General features: G+C 32.0%; 1 protein-coding gene across 1 annotated transcript in view; it reads right to left on the bottom strand.

Moving 5' to 3' along the window:
- Positions 1-3,137: 3,137 nt before the first annotated feature.
- Positions 3,138-16,634, bottom strand: part of ACVR1C (activin A receptor type 1C) — a 54,748-nt gene continuing 41,251 nt past the window's right edge. Inside the window, exons 3-8 of the mRNA XM_051986350.1 lie at positions 15,981-16,211; positions 12,613-12,780; positions 11,629-11,785; positions 8,679-8,803; positions 5,009-5,139; positions 3,138-3,456 (exon numbers count right to left, since the gene is read on the bottom strand). Coding sequence (XP_051842310.1) covers positions 3,331-3,456; positions 5,009-5,139; positions 8,679-8,803; positions 11,629-11,785; positions 12,613-12,780; positions 15,981-16,211 — 938 coding nt within the window. The 3' untranslated portion in view covers positions 3,138-3,330. The remainder of the gene's footprint in view (positions 3,457-5,008; positions 5,140-8,678; positions 8,804-11,628; positions 11,786-12,612; positions 12,781-15,980; positions 16,212-16,634) is intronic.

Genomic DNA, 16,634 nt, shown 5'->3' with positions numbered 1-16,634 from the left:
ATAGCAATGAAGCACTGTGCTCCAATTTACTTTCAAGTCAGGGTATAAATGACAAATTCTGACTATGCCATGCCAAGTAGAATATTTTGAACACAGAAAAAGGGGGATAAAATCGACTATGAAGCAACTACAAACCAATTACAGATCATCATAAGTAAAAAGAGGCTGCTGCTGAAATATTGACAAGAAATGATGTTTTTCAGCAATGTTCTAGCATAAATGCCATAAACATTTATACTGCATTTCACTCAATAGCATTTTTCCTTCAGTTTTTTTTTTTTTGTATAGAAGAGAAGAAAATTTTATATATAAGGTGCCCTGATGTTTAAAATTTGCAAAGCAATTGAAAGATACAAAATTTCTCTTACACACAGGATCTCTATTAAAAAAAAGTTAGAGGTGTACATAACATAGAAGGGATATACAGCAGAGATGACAAATGCTCTTAGTGTTATCCTATTCCCTTCAGAGAGCACTTGTCATACATAAGTACATCAGGAGGCACAGAGAACTTTATAACCTTTAACTCTGCATTTCATTGCCAATTTCCCTTTAAATGACTCCCTTTTATTTCTTTTATGAATTTTTTTTCTGTAAAATTTGATGCTATTTCATAGGTAAAGATAACAACAAAATAAAAATCTCTGATGAAAATAACAAAGTAGAAAATCTTCAAATGTTTTTTTCCAGAAATAACATGTATTATATTTGAAGATGCCTACAAGTAAAACATTAACACACTGATAGATATCTATATTTGTTTCTAAAACTTAAGTAAAGTGTCTATATAGACTAAGTGTCTATATATTTTAAATAAATTAAATAGCACATTTAGTTAATATAAGGCTACCTGTGTTAAGAACAAGTGAGATCCAATAGCATAAGCCAAATACATACTTAAGTTAAATGGCTATTTATTCAAATAATGCTATATTTCCAAATCTGCCAAATTGCTACATATCCACATTACTCATTTGCAAGATGTGTAATCTTATACAATAATCCACCTTTGAAGTAAAGTAGAAGGTTAAAATAACTGTAACTATATGAAAAATATGCTATATTTCTTAAATGCTACTAAAGATATGTAGCCTTGGGTTTCTCAGACATGAAGTACTTATTTGCATCACTTTTATTTATTTACATTTTTAGTATAGATAATACCATGTTTTAATTTTTTTCCTCCTAAGATTAGTCTTAGAAAAATCACATAAGAAATTTCTTTTTTTTTTTGACTCATTATAGAAAGAGTGTGAAAGATTAAGTAAATTATTTCTTTCCCTCAGTCAATCTCAATAATATTAACATAGTTATGGTGAAAACAGAATGAAGTAACTTACTTCCATTAGGAGACTGAAAGCAATCTTTAAATAGTGTTTCAGTGGTAGACTAGATGGAGTTAGTTTTAGATTATTCAGGGGTAATATTAAAACAGCTTTATAAATCTGTACCAAATAAAGCCCAAGTAATTAGTTTTTTTTATCTAATTTTACTTGCCTTTCTATATTAGAAGAGATGTGTAATCACCCAAATAAGTTTAGCCTATCTATCCACACAAGAAAGACCAAATGGTCAAAGAATATTAGATTAAATTTCAATAGGCATTTGGATGGATATCCTAAAAGCTTGTACAATCATATATGTAACCAGAATAGACAGCATGATGGACAATGATCTGGGTCCAGAGTTGGAAGGGAAGACGAGAATGAATTGGTTTATTTCAATTACAGAGTGCCTTTACTGAACTCAATGAAAGCATTCCCATGTAAGCAAAAGCCACCAGTACAATACTATCATCTTACCAATGTTGCTATATGATAGCAAGACATGGAATACCACTGCTTCTGAAGAACTAAAGATGAGCATCATATTGATTACAATAGAAAGGTTCATGATGGGCTAAGCAGGCTGCAATATGGAACCAAACATTTTCTAAAGAAAAAATGAGTGACTAAATTATATGACAGAAAGAGAAGATGGACTGACCAAATGACAGGAGTGAAGGATGATAGATGAACAGATAGAATGCTCCACTGATACCAACTGATTGTTAGGATAAAGTATAGAAGGTCTCCTATATCTTGAATGAACCCCTTAAGTGGGCATCTTTGAGTGAGGAAACTTTTGTGAATATATATATGAACAAGAACTACACAAAACAGAGTGGCATAGATAATATTCATTCTGCATAGTTGGAAGGAACTACCAAATTGATGACAATACAGATGCATTTGAGCATTTGACTTCCCTAGTGGAGGTAGACATAAAACTAAAATTAGGAAAATCAGAATTCTTTTCTTTTTACTCATAAAATACTGATATTTGTTCTAGACAAAAAGATGAATATGTATTTACAAAGCTATTACACAAAAATATTTCTTATATTACCCTGTAAAACCACAACTAGCTTCTTTATGGTTTGCCCCAAAACAGCATTTTCCCTCTTCATCATTTCACCTCTCCTTTCTTCTTTTCTTTTTGATATAGACTCAAAAAGATAAAAAAAATTTTTTTCCTTAATTTCCACTTTGAAAATTTCCATTAATGGCAACTTTATGACTGACTAAACAGGCAAACAGACAGACAGACAGAGCTGGATGGGGAAAGAGAAAGGAAGAGGAGAGGGAGAGGCAGAGAGAGACAGAGAAAGGAAATAGGAAAAGGAGAGAGACAAAGACAGAGAAACAGAGAAACAGATAGAGGCAGAGAGACCACAAACTATGAATAATTGAAAACTAAGAGACTAATACTGCTGAAAAGACAATAAATGGAATCATTGATGTTTTTATGAAGAAAATGTCAAATGAATAAATCTGGAGATTCTCCTAGGTCTATTACCACTTCTGTGAAAGATTTTATTCTTCCTTGTTTTATAATTAAATTGTGAATACAGTAACTAAAATTTATTCTGCTTCTGAGGGAAGAATGGAGAAATAAAGGAAAACTACTTAGCATTCTCAATTAATTTGGTCCTTCATATATTTTGTTTTAAAATAAATTACCTATTTCAAAAGTTTTAATTTTTGTTTCAAGTAGAAAAAATAATAAAACATACTTTATGGATCAGATTTATTCTTATTTTTTTTACTATTTTCTTAATAATTTTCTTTAAGGAAAAAAAAGTTAGTGTGCTACTATTCAAAATAAAATATAAACATGAAGACAAGATCAGTCAAAAGTTGCCCTGCCAGCTTTAAAGTAGGGTTTCAGGGCTGTACTTTGGGCATTTAAATACTGTACTGTATATTTTTGAGGTAGAGCAAAGGAAAAACAACAAAACAAAAAAATTCACAATTTTTCAAAAGATTCCTTTTTAACGCCAAATATCACTTATATTTTGGAGTCTTCTTTTACACAAAGTTGAGAAATGGTCTTCTTAATACGCAGAGCTGTCAAGCGAGCTGCTCCATTTGCATACCAACACTCCCTCATTATTCTACCCATTACTCGGAGTGCCTTAAAAAGAAGGATTTTATATTATTATTTTGGCTAGCAACAGAAAATGAAAAAAGCTGAGCAGTAAAACCAATGAACTGAAATCAAGCTGTGATAAACAAACAGTAAACATGAGACTATAATTAGAGTTAAATTAAAATTAAATCATGCACCCAAATGTAAAAAATAATTCCACCTACACACATAGCTTTTATCCACAGAAAGATGAACTCATTTAAAATTCAAACTACTCATGGAATTTTACTTTTCAACTATTTAATGAATAAGTCAGGTTGCTTCCATATAGTAATTCAAGTGAAAATGTTTTAGATCAAGTGATAGAGAAACATAAAAAAAGGAAATAGGTATACTTTAAAAACACCCCCCCAAAAGACTCAGTCAGTCACATAAAATAATTTCATCATACTCTTACTTACAAGCATATTTTTTTTCTCTTTTGGATCTCTGACCCTTTCAAGATATCTTAAGATTTGCTGGCTAGATTTCTTTCCTAAGGACCAGACTTTAAACCAAAACCAATCTGATTCTAATTGGATAGGTCCTAGTCCCAAGCCCCATTTGGTCATTGTTTGAATCCTGATTGATTCTTCCCCTCCAAGATTCATTCCTTCAATCATTCATTCATTTATTTAGATTTTTTTGAGGGGCTAACTAGGCAAAAGAGGAGATTCTTTGTCTCAATTGCTACCTAGCCTTAATCACTAAATGACTACAGCCTCTGGCACACGGAGAACTGTTGAAGACCTTAGTTTAAAAAAGCCAAGGTCTCCCATTTCTTCCAGGGCCATCTCCAGTCATCTTGAGCTATATCTTGAGAATGGATCCAGTTGGTTCTGGTGACCTTGCACAGCCCTCCCTCACTAAAATCCAACTTATTTGCATGTCATAGCATCACCTCCCTTATATCATGTTCCTTCTCAAAAACAAAGAACAAACAACAACAACAATATTAAATAAGTTATTAAGGAGATTTATTACAAGTAGTAGAAGTAGGAGGTGGATAGATGGTGGGCATAGTGATATGTTTAAAGGCAAAAGATTTGAGTTGAAATTCTCTCTCAGACTTTTATAACTATGTGATTCTGAGAAAAGCTAAAAATTCTCTTTGGACTTCATTTCCCTCTGTTTAGTGACTCAATGGCCTCTAAGGTATCTTTCTATTCAAAAATCTATTATTCCAACTGGGGCAGTTCCAAATCCAGAAAGAAACCATTAGCTCTGAATTGTTAAAGGATTGATAAGCAGTTTATGGATGATTCTTTTCTCTTACACAAAGGAGTTACTAAGAATACTTTCTATTGCCATGGGAAGTAGAACCAAAGAAAATCAGTTATAGTAGAAGGGATGCAGATTAGATACAAAAAGAAGAAATAGATCAGATATGACTAGTCAAAATAAATTATAATAAGATAGATACCAGTTTCTGAGTAGTGATTTCAACCTTGAGTCATAGGTATGGTATAGATGTCATCTGAAAATTCTTCCTAGACTAATTAAGATTACAGTGCATGCAAAGCAAAGTAATTATAAATGATGATGATGATAGACTTACCTCACAACTTTGCCACTGATTTGGTATATTTGGTCTATATTTCTGTTCACAAACAACTTTTCTCATGTCTTCTATTGAGGGATCTGAAGGCACCATGTCATAAAAAGGCAATTGGTACTCTTCAGTGATTCCTATGGGGAATTTGGAGAATAAATTGAGATTTTCATGTGAATGACATATAAAAGTAGATTTTTAAAGATAGTCTAACTTGATCTTGAGTTTTTAGTAAATTAGGGAACACAATAAATCATGAATCACAAAAAAGGCAACTTTTTAAACACAATTGAAAAGATATTTCATTCAATATGATACATTTCAAAAATGATAATCTCTAATTACAGAATTTCTTATAATTACATTAATCCTACAGCCAACTATACTTATAGCACAATAAAATAGTTTTCTGTCTTGCCTAAAGAAATTTTGAACAATCTGATTGTTTCTATCATCCAGATTATAGAACATACATATAATATTCCATCAAGTTAAATATATTAATTTAGTAGCTTTTTAAAAATTAACTTTTATTCTAAATTTAAACATCAGAAAAGAGCATTTCCAGTTATACAGTAGAATACTGGAGATTGTATATTAAACCATAAGTCTTCACTTTATAATTTTTGCCATTTTAAAAAAAGCATATAATAAATTCAACATATTGCTTTTTAAAATTATTCTACTTATCTGTTTCTTCCTATACATTAAAAATGCTTCAATGGGCCTTTCTTTTTGTCATCACTTTGGCTAACCTGCCTTCAACTCTTCCCTCAATTAAAAAATGGAAAGATAAAGGAAAATTTTAAGAAACAGTCAAGTAAAATGAATCCACCTACTAAAGCTATCCAAAAATTATGTCTCTTTCTACATCATCACCTCTTTCAGGAAATGGGGTAACTTCATCATTATTTGGTTATTACAGTGATCAGAATTCTTAAGTCTTTCAAAGTTGTCCTTTTATAAGTTGTTCTCCTGAGTCTGCTCATTTTACTCTGCAGCAGTTCATTTTACCCAGGACTTTCTGAAGTTGTCTTTTCCATCACTTTTTCCTATATAATAATATTCAATTGCATTCATATAATACAGTTTATTCAGCAATTCACCAAATGATGAACAGCCTCTTTTTTCTTTTGTTTTTTTCTATGTCCACTTGTTTCCTTATTGAATTGAATGTATTTCTACACCAAATTTCATATTTTTATGTTCATTTCTTCTTTGCCTTGTTCTGATAAGAATGAGGATCGTAAAATGAGCACTCATCCCTACCTTTTATCTCATATTTGTATACGCTTTGTCTCACTAATTCCAATTATGAAATAGTAAGTTCCACCCATTTTCCATACACACATCTTCTTTCTCCTTTCTGTACTACTGTGTGCATTTTACAATCATCTTGTTCCCTTCCAAAAACCCTCAGAGTAAAACCAATTTGTTCTCAGATCCTCTATTTTTCTTATTTAATTCCCACAAACAACCTTTGAAAACATTAAAGTTCTAAAAGTACATTTGTTTCTTCTTTCTCTATTAAAATGTTAAGTGTTATATCACCTTCTTCCCTTCCCATTATTCAAATAAATTTTCCCTTCTAGTATTTTTTTTATTCTTATGTTTGCAATTGAACTCTATTATACTATCTTCCTCTATTGAGTTTTTAGTCCCCCTTATAATTTCACTGATTGTTTCCTATCAAGCTTCAGTTTTGGATCACTCCCACTATGCAATGTCTTTGCTCCTATATACATGCATTTTTGACTGGGTTCACTAATATTGTTGTTATATAGCCTCAATTAGCTCTTAGTGCTGCTGTGTAACACTATACTTCCCTCAGCAACTCATGTCCCTCTCCACAGTGGCTCTTCCCTCCTCAGATCTGCTATGCCTTTCCCTATCTCTACCCACTCGACTGAGAAATTTGCATATTTTACAGAAAAAAAAATAGCATTTACCTAAACTTTTTTCTCAACTCATGTCACTCAAATGCTTTCTAACTACTCCTCCTTCAATGTACTTCATACATGAAGAGATAGTTTTATTCCTTCCTCATCATGGCCTCATCCCAATGAAAATTGCTCTCTCCAAAGTTATCAGTGATCTATTACTTAGCAAATCCAATGCTAATCTCCATTCTCCTCAACCTCTTTTATAATCCTTGACACTTTTGATCATCCTCTCCTTGACACTCTCTTCTCTCTACTTTTTTGGGACAATACTCTCTCCTGGTTCTTCTTCTACCTGACTACTTCTCCATCATTTTTTTTCTAGATCTTCATGCCTCTACTCAAAGTGTCTCATATGGTTCTGTCCTGATACCTCTTGTCTTCTCTATATATACTAGTTCACTTGGTCATCTCATCAGCTCCAGTGGATTTAATTATCATCTCTATGCTGACAACTCTTAATTCCACCTTTTCTACCTGAACCTCTTTATTGACTTCTAATCTCACATCTACAAGTTCCTCTTAGACATTTCAAATGACTACCTAGACATCCTAAACTCAATATGTTCAAAATAGAACTCATTATCTTTCTTCTTAAATCCTCTCCCCTTCCTTTCTATCTACCCTTCCTGCCACTAGACACAAAAGTCTTACAAACTTCATATTTCTCTGGCCTGTCTCTACTCATGCCTACACTAGTGATAGTTTTGTTGATGGCCACTTTTTCTACTGCCTATGAATTTCTGTGCAGTTTTAGGGTAGAGGAAGACGTTTACTATAATTCTTCATTGGATTTATGAACCATTATTTATCTGGCATGAATTTCACTTTTTTTCTGGTGTAAATATGTGGGATCTATATACTGTGACTCCATTCAAACAGCCAGCTATCTTAGCCAAGTCTAAATTTTCCTTAAAATATTGTAAATATAATAAAATTTAAGGTTTTATGTGATCTTATTAAATTTAAGTTTTAAATGTTGAAAAAATGACACTTTTTATTATTTTTACGTGTTTCCTTCTGACATTACTAATATGTAAGTAAAGGAATGGAAATAGATGGGTACAAGACAGATGCCAGGGTCCAGGAAGGGGTATCAAGTTTATATTTCCTTTGCATATAGAAATAAACAAAAACTTTTAGGATATATTTATTTGCTATCATATTCTATATCATATTCTATTTGTACATGCTTTATATTTTCTTGTCTGTAATCTCTATAATAGGAATCATATCTTATGTCAACACTTATTCCATCAAATGTATAGTACTTGATTTAAAACATAGGTGCTTGTTTCTCAAATTGTATTGAATTAACAACATATTGTCAAAGAATATTTTGTGGAATGGATAGCATCAGTTCACGGTGCAAGAGGAAAATTGTTTGAAAGTATAAAACTCTTAACTTTTTGCTGATGTTTATTCATTTCAGTTACGTCCAATTCTCTGTGATGTATTCTAGGGCTTAGCAAAGATACTAGAATGGTTTGCCATTTCTTTCTCTAGCTCATTTTGTAGATAAGGAACTGAGGTAAAAATGACTAAATTACTTTCTTGGGCTCACATAGCTAGAATATAGGATCTGAGGCCAGATTTGAATTCAGGAAGATGAGTCTTCTCGATGCTAAGACCAGCGCTCTATGCACTATGGCACCACCTAGTAGGCCTAACATGTATATTTTTAAAGCAGTCAGAAAATAATATTTCATAAGGCCTAAGAAATAAAAGATAATTACCTCCAACTGAACATCTCCGTGCTATTTCCCAATATACCAGACCAAGAGAATATATGTCAGCACGTTTGAAGGATTCAAAAATATTCATATTCATTGTATCATCAAGCACCTCAGGAGCCATATACCTTTAAAAAGAATATATATGCACTAGATTGTACATATCGACTTTCTAGGAGTTCAGTAAAATACTAGTGTAGCTGTCAGCTAGTAAAGTCTATTCAGAAAATAAAATGGAAATATTGCAATAAATTACTCATAATCTTCAAGAGGTAAGGGGAATGGCCACTAATTATAGCTAGTATTTGCTACTTAAGTACTATGATTCAAGTCTCAGAATCTCTTAATCAGATAGAGAACCAGAGAGGGGAACTAAAGAAAGCAATTATGATTAGTTGAAAAGAATAGCTTTAGTTTTATAGATACATTCTACAAATTTACCTAATGTTGGAGATTAGAAAAAGCATTTTTGGTTCAAAGGAAAGGGTAATTTTTCAAGTTTTGATCAAAGAACCCAGATGACATTACTGAAGTTGGCATTAGGGGCTAGAGGGCTTTTTGACTTCCATATAGTTTTAATACATTTTCAAGTTTTTAGGTTCTGAGCCAGATAAATCACAATAATATTGTCAAATTTAATACCAAGAAAAAACTGGATCATGGGGAAAGTAATACCAGAGACTGGGTCTCTAACTCAATGATCTCACTATAAGAATTGTTTATTAAAAATTTAGATTCTTTAAAATAAAGTATCAATAATTTAGATTCTTTAAAGTATCAATACAATATCAATAATAATTTTAAATAGTTAAAAAAAGAAATAATTCATATGACCAATGTCTTGGGAATAGGTGAATAAATTGTGGTATTTGCACATGTATGCATATGGTGGTGTTATACAAAAAAAAAACGAAAATAAAGATTATGAGGCTCTATGTAAAAATATATTAAGCAATGCAGAATGAAAAGAATAGAATCTAACCAGAGAATGTGCTAACAGAATTTTTTAGAAGCTACATGACAATAGTAACAGCAACACAATAAGAAAGAAAAATCAGGGGGAAAAAAGAATCAGAAGAGAACATGGAAAAACATTATTTTGGGCTAAAATTACCACATTTTTAAGCCAGTGTCTTAGAAATCTTAGATTTTATGGTTAATGTACATGAACACTGAATTCTGTTAGGTTTTGTGAAAATTTTTAAGCATGGAAAAATTTTTAATAATAGCTTTTTATTTTCAAGATATATGCAAAGATATTTTCAACATTCACCCTTGCAAAATCTTGTGCTAAATTTTTCTTCTTCCCTTCCTCCCATCTTTTCCTCTAGACAGCAAGTAATCCAATATACATTAAACATGTGCAATTCTTATATACATATTTAGCATGGAAAATTTTTAAAATTAGTATTCTTTTGTTCTTTCTCTGCAGGAAAAGATTTGTTATTGATCTTGTTTATATGTGAGTGCTAGAGTTGGGCAGAAAGTAGGAAAATCAGGAATGATCACATTGCTACAATATTCCATTTCCACATAGAACTAAACAAGCACAAAACCACTTTTGCATTTATAGGTTGGCAGCACCAGATGGAATAATTGGAGATTGACAAGAATGGAGAGTTCGAGTAAGGAGGAAGCTTAAAATACATCTAAGTTGGACCTAAGAGCTGTATAAAAACCAAAACAATGTGTAGTACATTAGTAGTACAAATTACAGCTGGGTGGACCAGAGTATACTCAGTGTTTCAGTACATGAACTAATGACCCAGTAAATACATGATAGAGAAAAATTATTCAGACAGAGCATCCTTATTCACAAACAAAACTCACCACAAACTCTGTTATACATCAACATATACCATCCAGAAACTCCGAGAAGATGACAGCTTTGGAAGCCAAGAAAAGTGGCAACAATCCTGTTGGAGGATTATAACCTTCTAGCCCAGGGGAGTTCACCTGGGAAAGCTGCTTGGTTTTGAAGACATTCCAGAAAGTTCAATCAGAAATCAAGCCACTGAATTTAGTTTGAAGGGCCTTTAATAACTCATGGGGATGTTTTTATTGTTTTTAATTTCAAAATAAATGGAAGATCCCAAAGTAATGCTGATGATTGAACAGAACTTAAAAGTGGAAAGGAAGATAAAAAGAGCTAACTGATAATCTAGGAAGAATTTCTCTTTCAAGTACTGTAATCAAAGATATTCCAGAATATTAAACACGTCTTCAATAAGAAGGCATAGCCAGATAAGTGTGCCTACATAATTTGTTTGTATTTCCCTTTTTACCTTTTCATATATCTGTGTTAGAGGGTAGAGGAAAAGTAAGAATTATTTAGTTTTTTAATACACATTTTTTTATTACATTAACATTTATTTCATTATGTATACCTTGAAAGCACAAATCATGTCCGAAGGTATATTATATTACTAAACATACACAATTTAGAGGGCATATACAGAAATGAATTAATTATACAATGGACAGGTATTGTGGTATAGGCATTAGAAATGTGCTCTTGAAGACAAGAAGACATGGATTTAATTCCCACTTAAGACACATACAAGCTAGGTGACCTAAGAAAGGCACTTAATCTCTATATACTTTAGGCAATTCACTAGGATAATAAATTGCAGAGAAGATGCCAAACTGAATCAGTAAGGGGAATTTCCCCCCCAGGAATTCCCTATATTAATGAAATCACAGATCCAATCTCTATACTATCCTATGTCCAATCCATGGGTTGCCACATATAATTAGAAGGATATATAGTAGATTAGAGTAAAATTCTTTCTATCCAGGGCTTGGGATAATCTCTGTCCCAACTTTACTTACAAAGCATTGCAATAGCCTGCTACTCATGTGCAGGCCATAACATTGATGTTCAAGAATCAGATTGCATCTGATTGTGGATAAAAAAAAAAAAAATCCAATACCTCTATGGCATCTGTCCTACCTCTTTGTTCCCACTCTGGGGTTCTGAGGGATGTCAATTGTGTTCAATACTGAATCATGCTTCACAGCTAGTCCTAAGTCTGCAATGGCACAGGCTTCACATTTTTTCACTAAAATATTCTTTGATTTTAGATCTCGATGAGCAATTGCAGGTTTGCCTATGAAGCACAAAGGAAAAAATTAATATATTTTTCCACATGGGAAAGGAATATTCAATTCAGAATTAATTATAGAATATCCTCTGAACAAAATAATTACCATTTTTATTTCCACATGATAAAATAGCAAATATTTTAATCCAAAAGAAAGTTATAAATTTTATTCAGTCTTCAGCAGACACTAAGCAACAGACTAATTGTAAAAGATCAATAAAGACTTTTCAACTCATACAACGTCTTTCCTTCAGACTCTAATATTTCCATGTCTATTAAACTTTCATAAATCTGTGTTAGGGGATGGAAAGACAGTGATAATTATTTAGTTTTGTAATACATTATTTTTTCAACATCATAAATTACATTCCTAGTAATTCCTAGTTTTAGTATGCTAAAACTATTTATATACTCTATGTATAGAGCAATTGACTATAAAGGAAAACCTTATACTAAGCAGTCAGAAAGACTCAACTAGGAATTAATAACTTAATATATATAATATCTAAAGTAGATGAACCTAAAAAAAAAGAATCTTTAGACTCATTTAATAGTCTTAAACAATGCTTAATTTAATGGTATTCAATAAGTTAAGCCAGTTTTTTAAAATGTTATATATTTAACTAATATATATATAATATCTAAAGTAGATGAACCTTGAGAATTGACTTAAAAGGATTTCATCCTGAAAAAAAATGAATCTTTAGACTCATTTAATAGTCTTAAACAATGCTTAATTTAATGGTATTCGATAAGTTAAGCCAGTTTTGTAAAATGTTATATATTTAATTAATATTTTTCAGTAGGGAAAAAATGCAAAAAGCAAAATATACCTTGTGTCCCAACTATCTCCATATGTAGATGGGCCAGACCACTCGCTACTGAAAGTGCCAATCGTATCATACCATCCACTGTCACTGTGTTTCTATTTAAATAGTCATATAAAGAACCTTGCTCATGGTATTCAGATACAAGCCACAACTGAGTCCAAGTTCCATTATCTAAAAAGAAAAAAAAATCTTATTAGCATGAAAAGGTAAATGAAGAAGTCTACAGTGTAAAGTACAGACTAGCTTCCTAGAGGACCTCAGGATCAGTCAGAGTCAGGATTAATCAAAGTTCTTGGTCTTTAGGGGGAGAAGTGAAGGAGGCAGGCAAGCTGCACATGGCTTGCCAAAGATCTATCCCCAATTCTGGAGATCGGAGTCTCCAACTTTTCTCCTCCTTCTCAAGCAGCCAAGTGACTCTGAATTCTCTAACCCAACCCTCCAATTCTTGTCTACGATTATCTCTCTACCAAACATTCAGTAAGCACCAATGGTGAGGAGAGCTAGCACATCACCACCTCATCTAACCATATGTACATAGAGCCATTATCTCACATGGAACAGGTAATTAGCCTTAAGTGTTCTGCTATCTGCTTCAAGCACACCTTTTCAGAGTTTCAGCCCTTTACACTACAGCACAATAAAACTAACCTGAATTATCGGCAAAACCAGAATAATTCTTCCTTTGAAGGGGACACATAAAGTTGTTTATGTACATTCTATGTATGCTACACCATCACATTATGCAGTAGTGATCTGGTATAAATCCAAATCATAGAACATTTCCTTCTGCCTTCATCCTACATCATTTCTACTCTATCAATGACTGCTGGTAGTAATAATCAAGTTGTAGGGGAGAAAATGCTAGCTCAGTTTATTAGTGGAAGTTTATTCTGCTACCTCAGATATAAATTCTTCCCTAATTCAGCTTTCAAAAAGAAAGGCAATACCAATAAGCATAGAAATATACAGTATATGCTTGCATAAAATATTACTGGAACCAAAACTTGTGCCATTCCTAGTTTTACAGTATCCTTTCATTATGTGGTTAATAACTTTTTACTGGTAACTGTTTATCACTTTGGTCTCAGCATCCTGAAATTAGTTCAAGCAATGAATTCAAAGATTATAATATGCATCTTTTTTTTTTCTTTCTCTCTAGAAAAATAAATGCCTAAAATTAGTGTGACTTCAACATAATTCATCTGTGTTCTTAAGAAAGCCAGTTCATCCATGGGATCTAAGTTCTGGGCCATCATGGCCTGCTCCATTCTGGAAAGTGGTCAGCTAAATGACAACTGTTATGTTGTCAGTAAAGTTAATTAGAAGGTCTCATTCAAGAAATTATAGAATTCCTTCCAAGTCATCCCTTCCAATAGACTACACTGACATTCACTACAAGACAGAGAAATATGCTTTGCCTCCCCCATTCCCTATCCAAGGTTTATTAAGATTTTCAAGGAATTGTTAGGAAAAATCATTTGTGACTTGAAACCTTGCCATTTACAATGATTTTTAGACTAATAAACATGATAAATATTATTAGTTCACCTAAGATTATCTGTGCAATTTTCTTATTGCTATTTTGATAGGTTTGCTAAACTAATTTAATCAATGATGCATGTAAAGTGTTTTGGAAATCTTAATACACTATTTAAGTGAAAATTATTATTATTACTATTCAGATTCAAATAATTGTCAAGATTATATCAAGTAGACATAAATGTTTCATTCTAAGGTTGAAAGATGAAGGAAGTGACAACGTAACCAACCATATTATAAGTGAAAGCTATTTATTGTACCACTTTAAAGACTTTGGATAAATTTTTAAATATGGGTACATGGAGCTTCTTTAGAAAAGACATGTTATGAGTACAATCTAAATTGCCAAATTAGTTCTGAAACTAAATCACTCTCAGTTTTCCTTTGACTCCTACTTACCCACAATCAAAAATTTGGAAACAGAGAAGGCAGAAACACAAAGAAATCATGATGAAGTAAACATAATTGTAGCCACAGCTTAAGATATGCCTTAAGTTATTTTGAAAATGTAGCTTTGAATCATTATTTCACAATGAATTTAATGTGGAGGGGATAACTATCAATTCTCAATTATCAAGAACAAGAAGGACTGAGAAACAATGGATGATTAAAGGTACAGATAACTTCTAAAGGTCTTATTAATTAAAACAGTGACAAACTCTATATTCCCAATCTTTTTTAAAAGTTCTATTTCCTTCTTTACTTCCTTTCTTGGCTTCTTTCTTCCTTTTTTCTTCCATTCCGGCCTTTCTCCCTTCTATTTTTACTTTTTTTATTCTTTTTTGGTGAGGAATGGGAAAAGATAGGAAGTATGGACCTAGGATTTCATCAATGTGAGAACTCTCTCCTCAATACAGTTTGATTATTCTCTCTAGTCTTTGAGAATTGCCTGGGCAGTAAGAAAACAGTTTGGAAGCAAAAGATGGACACAGATCAACTTGATTCCAAGACCAGCTCTCCATATATTGAACCATTCAGCCTGAAACATTAATTATATGGTAGAAGTAATTATAAAGTTAACATAAATAGATTAATTTTAAACCCCTCTCCTTTTCCTTTCCTGCCACTTTAAGGGAGATATTAAGGATCTATGAAAAAAGGTAAAAATGGAATGATGTTGAATTTCAACCAAATGACCTGGGTTCAAATTCCACTTCAGAATTTCTCTGGGCCCTAGTTTACTTCTCCATAAAAATTAAAAAGTTGAAGTAGGTGAACTCTGAAGTCTCTTCCACCTCTACACCCAAGATTCTATCAACTAAAAAAATTTAGCAATTTTAAGAAATAAGACATGGATAATCCGTCACTTTTGAATAATCAGAAATAGACCAATATTTTATAAACACTATAATTAAAAACCTTAAGGACTTTTCTTTTTCCTTTGAACTTAAAAAGAAGTTTCAAAATAGAAGTAGATACTAAATGGATTCTAAAACTTCAATCAGCTGTAAACTATGTATTCATACATGCAAAAAATGCAAGACAATGCTAATTTGAAGTATCATGATCTTAAATGTTCTTGAAACAAGGGTTTGGTGTACTCAAGAGTTAATTTTCATGAATGCCCCAGGTTCACTAAATAAAAGATGTTCTACAAGTACAAAGTGTAATGCTATTACTGTCAAAATCAATTCATTTTACTATATTTGACTTAAGTTTATTATATTGCTATCAATATTGCCTCTTTGCTATAGGAAATAAGTGCAATTTTTCTTTCATCTCGTATATGAAAAAAAATGAATACTTTTCTATTGCATAAAAAATATGCTTGCATTTTTCCTGAAAATATATTAAGAATGTTTACATAAAGCACTAAACTTGACTGGAAATACCTTTGTTATCAGCAGCAATGAAGCCAAGGATGTTTTCATGTCGCAACATAACTGTTTGGTAGATTTCTGCCTCACGAAACCAAGACCTTTCATCTCTTGAGGAAAATATTTTCACAGCCACATCTTCCCCACACCACCTGCCATGCCATACTTCACCAAATCTACCTTTTCCTACTATTTCCTGAAGTACAATTGTCCTTGCAATTGTTCTCTGAACCAATAGAGGTAAACCTAAACAAGAAAGAATTAGAATTTTTGGTGAAAATAAATACACATTAAAAGAAAAATAAGCATCATAATCATAATCATTTAGTATAAAAATCAAATCATATTGATAATATTTTATAAACTGGAATAACTATAATTGTTTTAATTCAATGTTAAAGTGTATTTGAAAACTATCCCTAAGTATCAATACAAATTGTTTTTCATGTATTCAAAATTAAGTATTTCTCTTACATGGAATTTAGCTTTGAGCATCCTTCCCCGACCTTTGAAGCCAGCCATTTTGCTGGCCTGCTTAAAATGATGTACAACTTTCCTCCTTTATCTATCTTATTTAGTCAGGAGAAGCAACCAAATAAATGAAAATGGATTTTTTTGTTAATCACAAAATTTTAGAGTCAGGAGGAATATCAGAAATCATCTTGAATC

The sequence above is a fragment of the Antechinus flavipes genome, chromosome 3 (assembly GCF_016432865.1).
Source record: "Antechinus flavipes isolate AdamAnt ecotype Samford, QLD, Australia chromosome 3, AdamAnt_v2, whole genome shotgun sequence".
NCBI classification, from domain to species: Eukaryota; Metazoa; Chordata; class Mammalia; order Dasyuromorphia; family Dasyuridae; genus Antechinus; species Antechinus flavipes.
Note: the sequence above shows the minus strand (reverse complement) of the source record. Positions and strands in the feature narration are given on the sequence as shown.